At 41.1% G+C, this 10867-nt stretch overlaps 1 protein-coding gene across 1 annotated transcript; it reads left to right on the forward strand.

Annotated features, from left to right (window-relative positions):
- Nucleotides 1–5179: 5179 nt before the first annotated feature.
- LOC125802194 (nipped-B-like protein B) lies at nucleotides 5180–9408 on the forward strand. Its single transcript, XM_049479428.1, has 2 exons — nucleotides 5180–7545; nucleotides 7674–9408. Exon 1 carries the CDS (start codon nucleotides 5844–5846, stop codon nucleotides 6681–6683), a length of 840 nt encoding a protein of 279 aa, XP_049335385.1. The 5' UTR covers nucleotides 5180–5843; the 3' UTR covers nucleotides 6684–7545; nucleotides 7674–9408.
- The last annotated feature ends 1459 nt before the right edge of the window (nucleotides 9409–10867 follow it).

Here is a 10867-nt window from a genome sequence, read left to right on the forward strand (position 1 = left end):
TTTGATCGGAACACATACATGTTTGTCACAAAAAACAGTCATAAAATTTGGTTCTTTCATAAATTTATTATGGGTCTGCTGAAAATGTCACCAAATCTGCTGGGTCAAAAATATACATACAGCAACATTAGTATTTGGTTACATGTCCCTTGGCCATTTTCACGGCAACTAGGCGCTTTTGGTAGCCATCCACAAGCTCCTGGCAAGCTTCAGGTCGAATGTTTGACCACTCTTCTTGACAGAATTGGTGCAGTTCAGCTAAATGTGATGGTTTTCTTGCATGAACCCATTTCTTTAGCACTGTCCACATGTTCTCAATGGGGTTTAAGTCAGGACTTTGGGAAGGCCATTCTAAAACCTTAATTCTAGCCTGGTTTAGCCATTCCTTTACCACTTTTGATGTGTGTTTTGGGTCATTGTCTTGTTGGAACACCCAACTGCGCCCAAGACCCAACCTTCGGGCTGATGGTTTTAAGTTTTCCTGCAGAATTTGGAGGTAATCCTCCTTCTTCATTATCCCATTTACTTTCTGCAAAGAACCAGTTCCACTGGCAGCAAAACATCCCCAGAGCATAATACTACCACCACCATGCTTGACAGTAGGCATGGTGTTCCTGGGATTAAAGGCCTCACCTTTTCTCCTCCAAACATATTGCTGGGTGTTGTGGCCAAACAGCTCAATTTTTGTTTCGTCTGACCAGAGAACTCTCCTCCAGAAGGTTTTATCTTTGTCCATGTGATCAGCAGCAAACTTCAGCCGAGTCTTAAGGTGCCTTTTCTGGAGCAAGGGCTTCTTTCTTGCACGGCAGCCTCTCAGTCCATGGCGATGTAAAACACGCTTGACTGTGGAGACTGACACCTGTGTTCCATCAGCTTCCAAATCCTTGCAGACCTGCTTCTTGGTGATTCTTGGTTGACTCTTGACCATCCTGACCAATCTCCTCTCGGCAGCATGTGATAGCTTGCGTTTTCTTCCTGATCGTGGCAGTGACACAACTGTTCCATGCACTTTATACTTGCGTATAATTGTCTGCACAGTTGCTCTTGGGACCTGTAGCTGCTTTGAAATGGCTCCAAGTGACTTCCCTGACTTGTTCAAGTCAATAATTCGCTTTTTCAGATCCACACTGAGTTCCTTTGACTTTCCCATTGTAGCTTTTGTAGCTGAGTCTAATCACTGGGTCAAATGAGCCCTATTTAAATGGGCTCATGAGAAGTCAACAGCTGTAGTCAATCAGAATCACTTACAAGAAGTGAAGAGGCCATGACATGAAGCTAATTTGATTGACACAACTCGCTACATCACCAAAATTGACAAATTTTGTTGCTGTATGTATATTTTTGACCCAGCAGATTTGGTGACATTTTCAGCAGACCCATAATAAATTTATGAAAGAACCAAATTTTATGACTGTTTTTTGTGACAAACATGTATGTGTTCCGATCACTCTATCACAGAAAAATAAGAGTTGTAGAACTTATTGAAAACTCAAGACAGCCATAACATTATGTTTTTTTACAAGTGTATGTAAACTTTTGACCACAACTGTATGTATTTCATCCATGTAAAAAGGTCACTGTGGGAACCTGACCGGCTCTCACACTTCTCTTCAACCTTCCACAACCGCCTTCGATACTATATATATATATACAAACCGGATTCCAAAAAAGTTTGGACACTAAACAAATTGTGAATAAAAACTGAATGCAATGATGTGGAGAATATTTTATTCAGAATAGAACACAAATCACAGATCAAAAGTTTCATCTAAGAGAATGTATCAATTTAAGGGGAAAATATGTTGTTTCACAATTTCTTGGTGTCAACAAATTCCAAAAAAGTTGGGAAAAGGCCATTTTCACCACTGTGGCATCCCCTCTTCTACTTACAACACTCAACAGACATCTGGGGACAGAGGAGACCAGTTTCTCAAGAAATAGGAATGCTCTCCCATTCATGTCTAATACAGGCCTCTAACTGTTCAATTATCTTGGGCCTTCTTTGTTGGCACATTCCTCTTTATGATGCGCCAAATGTTCTCTATAGGTAAAAGATCTGGACTGCAGGCTGGCCATTTCAGTACCCCAATCCTTCTCCTACGTAGCTATGATGTTGTGATTGCTGCAGAATGTGGTCTGGCAGTATCTTGTTGAAAAATGCAGGGTCTGCCCTGAAAGAGATGACGTCTAGATGCAGGGGCGCAGATGGAAATTTTGAACTGGGGGGGACCAAGCTGTAAAATCATATATATATATATATATATATATATATATATATATATATATATATATATATATATATATATGCTGCAATAAACTTTAGAATATTGTTATTGTTATTGTTTTTTGTTTCTTCATTGCTACAGCCTAGGCAAGACCAGGAAGACAATGTTAACATTTTACATCTTATAATTTCAGTTAACAGCGACTGCTTACTAAAATAACATCATTATAACATCATACATAAAATCAATGGAGAGAGCCGCTGCATGCCTCGGTGCATGCCGGGTTGCGTTGCGTTTAACGCAGCTCCGCCCTCCCGGTACGCGTCCACTGGCACTTTTCTTCAACGCAGGTCGCCGTGCCGGATCTCTTGGCTCGCCGCATGTGGGCGTGTCCGTAACGTTTTTGAATTCAAATGAAGCAACAGATGTAGTCAATCATAAGTTTAATATTTTACCTTTTTAGTCAACTTCACTGTGATCTATAGTTGTATAAATCCATATTCCGCCATTTTAAGCCTCTCTTCTGTGTTTAAAAGGCGCCTGTTCTGTGTGTGTGAGGCTCGTCTGTGTGTGGTGTGGCAGCCTGCTGTTCCCTGATTGGCTGGACGCAGCGCGGCGGCCGTTACGGTACGCGTCCACTGGCACTTAAGCCCCGACGCATCCCATTCATTTCAATGGAGAGAGCCGCCGCATGCCGCGGTGCATACTGGGTTGCGTTGCGTTGAGCGCAGCCCCCCCCTCCGGCAGGAAAGTTGAACAGATCTCAACTTTATTCAAATGAATCCGGCCGCCGCGCTGCGTCCAGCCAATCAGGGAACAGCAGGCTGCCACACCACACACAGATTGGGGTGGCTGAGGGGGGGTTGTGGAGGATGGGGGGGGGATCGAACGAACCCTAAGATCCCCCCTGGCTACGGGCCTGACATTGGAACTGGAACACGGAGCTCCGAACAATGTAACCTCTGAACTGAACGCTTCCTAGTTTAAAAACGAGGGCATTGTGGAACACAGAATTCCACAAACGTACAGTTAATTAAATTAAAACCCCAACGTTTATGCTTGTAGATGCTAGATTTCGGATGAGGTCACTATAAATCTGGTCCCCAGTGCCATCTGCGCCCATGTCTAGATGGGAGCATACGTTGTTCTAGAACCTGAACATAGTTCTCTGCATTAATGCTGCCTTTCCAGACATGCAAGCTTCCCAAGCCACAAGCACTCATGCAACCTCATACCATCAGTGATGCAGCTTCTGAACAGAGTGTTGATAACATCCTGGGTTATCCTTGTCCTGGTCCAGATGACATGGCGTCCCAGTGTTCCATAAAGAACTTCAAATCGTGACTCATCTGACCACAGATGACAACTTTTTTGGGATTTGTTGACACTGTGAAATGTTGATTCAACATATTTTTCCTTTAAAAAGTTACATGTACTCAGATTAAACTTTTGATCTGTCATCTATGTTCTATTACGAGAAAAATAAAAAATATTGACATTTGCCATTTCCACATCATTGCATTCAGTTTTTATTCACAATTTGTTTAGTGTCCCAACTTTTTACTTTTTTTGGAATCCAGCTTGTGTGTGTGTGTGTGTATATATATATATATATATACACACACACACACACAGCTCTGGAACAAAAATGAGACCACTTTTAGTAAAAATAAATAAATAAATAAAAATGTGTGTGTGTGTGTATATATGTGTGTATATATATATATATATATATATATATATATATATATATATATATATATATATATATACACACACATATATATGTGCGTGTGTGAGAGAGACTCTGCAGTAGGGGCTGAGCTGTATATATAGCATGAAGTGCTGTTAGATTTTGTGGGAAAACAAAACTGCACTGACTTTAGACTTATGAAATTCTAGAATTCTGAAATTTAGAAATGTGAAATTTACTGATGGTTTGAGGAGACTTGTCATCTGCTGGTGTTGATCCACTGTGTTTTATTATCAGGTCTAAAGTCAGTGCAGTTTTGTTTTCCCACAAAATCTAACAGCACTTCATGCTTCCCTCTGTTGACACCTTTATGGAGATGTGGATTTCATTTTCCAGCAAACTGCCCACACTGCCAAAAGTACCAATTGGTCATATATAGTATTCTAATTTTCTAAAACACTGATTTTTGGGGTTTCATTTTATCATCAACAATTAAAGAAAAACATGCTTAAAATAGATCACTGTGTGTAATACATCTATATAATATGAGTTTCACATTTTGAACTGAGTTACTGAAACATTACTTAGTTATGTCTAATTGACACTTTAGAGATCCTCAAGCATTGAAGATTTAATGAGTAGTTGCAAGCTGGGTTATATTGCTTAAATGCTCTTAATGCTCCTTATTTGTTCTTAGGTGCCTCCTGTTATGCACCACAGCCTTTTAAACAAGATGTTCTGAAATGGCAAAGTAAGGTTGAACAGTTTGAAAACCAAATTAAAAATAAATTCGAAATAAACTAGTTCTCAATAGTGGACCAGGACCGCCTATTACTGACCACCGCTGTACAAAATACTTTATTCTGCTGCTCACCTGACTCGCTGAATCCAAACCATCTGGAAATGAGCTGTAATGTTAGGTTTCTCTGTCGGGGTAGTGTGTTAAGTTAGGGAGGGAGGCGGGACTAGGGGAGAGATACTGTGTTTAGTAAGGGGGGGAGGCGGGACTAGGGGAGGGGTAGTGTGTTTAGTGAGTGAGGGAGGCAGGGCTAGGTGAAGCTGTACAGAGAAACAGCGGGAGAACTGACGGGCCTCACTGTAACGCGACATAGTCTATATCGATATAAATAATATTGTCTAGTCTTTTCTTGCAAATTAAAATATATAGATATTTTTTTAAATCTCGATATATCGCCCAGCTTTGGATTGGATTTTTATTTTATATCATGTCATATAAAATAATAAGCATCCTTTAATAGATCAGAGTATCAGCTTATCTTTGAAAAACCTTTGTGACAGCTGGCTTTCATTTTATAAAGCAGGAACACACCTAATTGCATATTTTTTTTATTAGTTGGCCTTTAAACAACCGGTTATGTGTTCTGCTTGATAAGAATAAAAATAGGCTTCTAACATACAGAGAAGAATTTGAAAAAGTCAAATGTCAAACACTTATCAAAACAACCATTGTTGCAATCAGAACCGAAACTTTTTCGTGGCGTCTGAAATGTTCAGTGTCCAGTTATTAATACTTAAGAATTAATAATATAATGCAAATTGGTTTCTATTAGTTGGGCTTGTGTCAGGGTGCGGGGTGCAGGGAGGACGAGGAGGTGGACGCAATTGCAAACAAAAGGGGATTTATTAACAAAAACAGATACAAAATAAACAGGGATTTACAGATAACAGGACTTAGGAAACTGGGGAAAACATGGAACACTGACAGACGATAAACGTACAAGGATCGACACCGGGGAAATGGAAGACGGACCTTAAATAGAGGTGCACACACACAGGAAACATGAAACACCTGGGACGAAGGGGCGGAGCTACAAATGAACACAGGTGAGTGGAAAAACACTGGGAATGAAACACAGAGGAGCCGGGTCACATGAGAGACAGACACGAGGAACAGGTAAATAAACATGACACTAGACAGGGCAACAGGGCAAGGACCTTACATAACCCCCCCCCTTAACGCGCAACTCCCGGGGCGCGAAAAAAAACGAAACCCCAGGAGCAGGTCAGGAGAGGGCGGAAAACAAAGAACAAGACTAGAACTAGGACGGAGACCGGGCAGGGAACTGGACAGGAGACCGGACATGAAACGGGGGCAGGACCGGGAACGGACACTGGACGTGGGGCCGGGCAGGGAACGGAAACTGGACAGTAGACTGGACAGGAGACAGGGATGGACACTGGAACAGGGACTGAACTGGGGATGTAAACGGAGACTGGACGAAAGACTGGACAGAGGGCTGGACAGTGGACAGAGACGTAGACTGGACAGGGGTCTGGACATTGGACAGGACAAAAGACTGGAGAGGGGACAAGGACTGGACAAAAGACTGGACAGGGGGCTGGACAGTGGACAGAGACGTAGACTGGACAGGGGTCTGGGCAGGGGGCTGAGACTGGACAGAGGAGCGGACAGGGGACAAGTATGGGAGAGTAGACAGGACAGGACTGGACAGGGGAACAGGGACCATAACAGTGACGGGGACAGAAACAAATACAGTGACTGGGACGGGAACAGAAAAACCACAGGGGACAGGAACAGGAACGAACACAGATACAGGGACCAGGACAGGGAGAGACAGGGGGACCAAAAACATAGGTGGGTGCCCAGGACTGGCAAAAGTCTGTGTGGACAGCCTGGGCACATGACTGGGGGCAAAGTCAGGAGGCCTTGGAGCAGGCCTGGATATACGGGGCCTGGATGGGGGAAGTTGCCAATGCTTTTTTTCCCCTGGCGGTTGCTTTAGTGTTGGGTTTGGGAGCAAATAGAGTGCGGAGTTCTGATCAGGTGGAGTAAAGTGGAATATTTTGCACTCTTGTCTCGGTTGTTTCTCTTTAATTCCTCCAAGTAACACTGCGAGGTTATATCTGTATTAGCTTTTCTCGCTTTATTCTCCCACTTCTCACCCTCTGCTTCGCCTGTGTGGCTCCGCGCTCTCGCATCTGCACAGATCTGATTGGCAGAGGAGAGCGTTTGGATCTTACAGCACACGTGATTGGTCTGTAAGTTTACTGCGCTGTAAAGCACGTAAACCGTAAAGACAATAAACGTTCCGCCGCTTTAAATGAACACTGTCAGAATTAAATCCTTCTCAGTAGTTTATCGGTCCAGACCCGGACCGCGATCCACCTATTAGTGACCCCTGCCATAAATCATGAATTTGCTTATTGAAAGTGCCCGTTTTATCTCTAATCTCTGTTTTGTTTTGTCTAGTGAGCAGCATAGTTGCTGTTGTCTGCATCCAGAAGGGAATAAAAATGGCTCATGCATTCAAAAAGGTAGCAGTATCGAGGAATGCTGTGAAGGGGACGGCAGCCATTGCAGAGTTGTATCTTACTGAAAAGCCACTTCTCAGTGGTTTTAAAGGACAATACAAAGACTCCATTCCAGTGCCTCCTGGGTTTCTCCCTGGACTGCTACCGCTTATGAAGTCCCTGCAGTAGATGACTGGATGCACTGCAGCAAACAAGAAATCACTTATCAGCACATCACTGATCTTCTCTCTCGGTACAAACAACAGGCTGATAAGCATCTTGGTGAGAACCCCAGCTACGAACAGAGGGATAGAGTCTGGCTCTCTACGTGCGATTTTCGCTACCCCGGCATATGTAAGAAATTATTACCCAAATTTATTGGTCCTTTTCGTGTGTTACATAAAATTAATGACATCAAGTTTAAAATTCAGTTACCTGCCCAATATCGTGTCAATAACGCCTTCCATTTGTCTCTGCTCAAGGCCGTTGTCACGGGTCCTCTTGACAAGGGTGTACCAGAGGTCATCCCGCCGGAGCTGCTGGAGTCGGGAGAGTCTTCCACTTATGCTGTCCGGGAGGTTCTTGACTCGCAACAACGTGGGGGCTGCCTTTAGTACCTCATCGTCTGCCAGTTCTGGGTCTGCGCTTTCTCCGTGCCCATCGGTGTCTTCCTCTGGTCAGCCTGTGGTTGCCTCCTGCCCTTAGGTCTCCAGGTGTCGTCATCCTTGTCGTCTACCTGTGGCTGGCCCTTTGGAGGGAGTACTGTCACTACTTATTTTGCCTCTCCTGTCATTCCCTAAGTACCGGAGTGCGGTCCTCAGAACTCTACTACAGTACTACAGACACCGTGACATCACCGAGCACATGTCCCAGCGCCATGGTAGCTCGGTTCAGGTGTGTTCTCCCTATTTAAGAACGCCATACTCCTTTGTTCCTCACAGCGTATTGCCCTCCATGCGTACAAATCGTTATTTCTTGTGTTTCTATCAGCTACTTTGTGTATCAACCCCTTTTTTGTGTTTTTGGACTCTGATTTTGGATTTCCCTCTGATATTGTTGTTTGCTGGTTTCTGATCTCTGCCAGGACTTTGTTTTCATTTCTGCCTTGCCTCCTATGTTTTGGTTGCTTGGTTTACGACTCCATTTTCTGGTATGTTGTGTTATAGCCTCTGGTCCTGTTTGTTTCTTTGTATATTTGTAAATAGTGTAAATAAACTCCCTTGTCTCTGTCTTGCCTGGCCCTTTTGACAGGCAATTGCAGAACTTGCCATCATTGATCCCAAAAAGTACAAAAGATTTGCTGATATGTCAACAAAGGAGACCTTGACTGCATTTGCATAAACATGTGCAGCCCACATCAATGAAGAAACAAAGAACAAGATTAAATACATAAAGGCGAAGGAACAGCTTCTTCCCATTCACTGGAAATCAGTTATTTGTTAAAAAAAAAAAAAGCTATAAACAAAAAATGTAGTGTTTTTTGTGGTTTTTATTTTAAGCACAATGAGTAGGGAATGTTTTAATATACAACAGTGTAAAAGAGTCTGTGGTAGCCAGCGTCCTCTTTTACACTGTTGTGTGTTGGGGAGGCAGCATCAGCAAGAGGGATGCTGGACGACTGGACAGGCTGGTGAGGAAAGCTGGTTCTGTGCTGGGATTAGAGCTGGAGTCCTTAACACCACTGGCAGAGAGGAGAGCCCTCAGTAAGCTGCTGAACATCATGGACAATGTTCACCACCCTCTGCACAGCACCATCACCAAGCAGAGAAGCTCATTCAGCGGCAGACTGCTGTCCCAGTCCTGCTCCACCGACAGACTCCGAAAGTCTTTTGTTCCTCAGGCCATAAGACTGTTCAACTCCTCTCAGCACAGCAAACTAAAGACTCTGTGAAACTTTTTAATTCCGGCCACTCTGGCCACACCATGGACACACCCCCAGCTATGGACACACTCTCAGACTTGCTGATGCCTAGAACACTTTTTATAGTTCTACCATATTTTGCACTAGTAGTTCATTCACTAGTTAATTCATCTACTGTTTACGTATCTTTTGCACTGTTTACGTATCTTTTGCACTGCTTAATTTAAATTATTATATAACTGTGTATTTGCACTTTCTGTTTGGCTGACATCAGTTATCCTCACATTATGCACATCAACTGGTGTTCCCTGTCTATTGTGTTCAACTGCACTACCTCCATTCTCCATCTCCATTACACACACACACACGAAGACTGTACATTTACACTGTATATTCTATTTCTTATTTGATTGTATTTATATGTATCTTTATATTTTATATTTTATCTTTTTTAACTTTGTGTATTGTGTAACCTGCTGCTGGATGCCAAGAATTTCCCCCCGGGGATCAATAAAGTATCTATCTATCTATCTATCTATCTATCTATCTATCTATCTATCTATCTATCTATCTATCTATCTATCTATCTATCTATCTATCTATCTATCTATATTTGGGAATAGTTTTATATATTTGGGAATTGTTTGTATATTTGGAAGTAATTTCCATATTTGGGAATGTTTTTGTATATGTGGGAACAATCTTCTATATTTAGGAATGTTTTGTATATGTGGGAATATGTTTATATTTGGGAATGTTTTTGTATATGTGGGAACAATCTTCTATATTTAGGAATGTTTTGTATATGTGGGAATATGTTTATATTTGAGAATGTTTTTCTATATGTGGCAATATGTTTATATATGGGAATGTTTTTGTATATGTGGGAATATGTTTATATTTGGGAATATTCTTAATAATTTGATATATTTAGAAATAATGTAGTATATTTGGGAATAATTTGATATATTTGGAACAATTTTGTATATTTGGGAATAATCTGATATATTTGGAACAATTTGGTATATTTGGGAATAATTTGATATATTTGGAACAGTTGGTATATTTGGAAATGATTTGATATATTTAGCATATTTGGGAATAATTTAATATATTTGGAACAGTTTTGTATATTTAGGAATTATTTGGTATATTTGGAAATAATTTTGACAGACTTTATATTTTATTATTTTTTCTTTATAACTAATACAATTGATAAGCCATCTTCATATGTTGCCATTGCTGTTACAGTTGCAATTTTAGCTAAATTGATATCTGCACATTCGGCCCATCAGTCACTCAATCTACATTTTAAATTTAGCAGTTGAGAGTAGATCTAACAGAAAATAAAACTGCTTGAATTCAATAGAGAATGAATGTGCTAAAATGTATTTTCTGTTATTTCATTAGGACAACTGCATTTTTGACATTCAACTTCTGTAAATGGCAAGTCAAAACAGTTCTTTTTAGAGTGTAATTAGTGACGAACAGAACCTCACTTTAGAATATGGTACACTTCTTGGTGTATTAGTGACTAATTAAGCCCTTATTAAATACATCGTGAGGGGGATTGATTTATTGGTAACACTTTATTTTAAGGAACACAAATTAGGTGCTTATTAATGTATTATTATTTGCTTAATAAAACCTTAATTAGACATTAGTAAATTATTTATTAACTACTTATTAGTCTTTATTCTGTGTAAGGGTTATTGGTGCTTAATTAGTGGTTTGTTATGTGTAAATGATTAATAATGGCTGTATTAGTTCTTATAGTACATTATAAACAGTTATTTTAACACCCTGTTAAGCAGA

This window comes from Astyanax mexicanus, chromosome 5 (genome assembly GCF_023375975.1).
Source record: "Astyanax mexicanus isolate ESR-SI-001 chromosome 5, AstMex3_surface, whole genome shotgun sequence".
Classification (NCBI taxonomy): Eukaryota; Metazoa; Chordata; class Actinopteri; order Characiformes; family Acestrorhamphidae; genus Astyanax; species Astyanax mexicanus.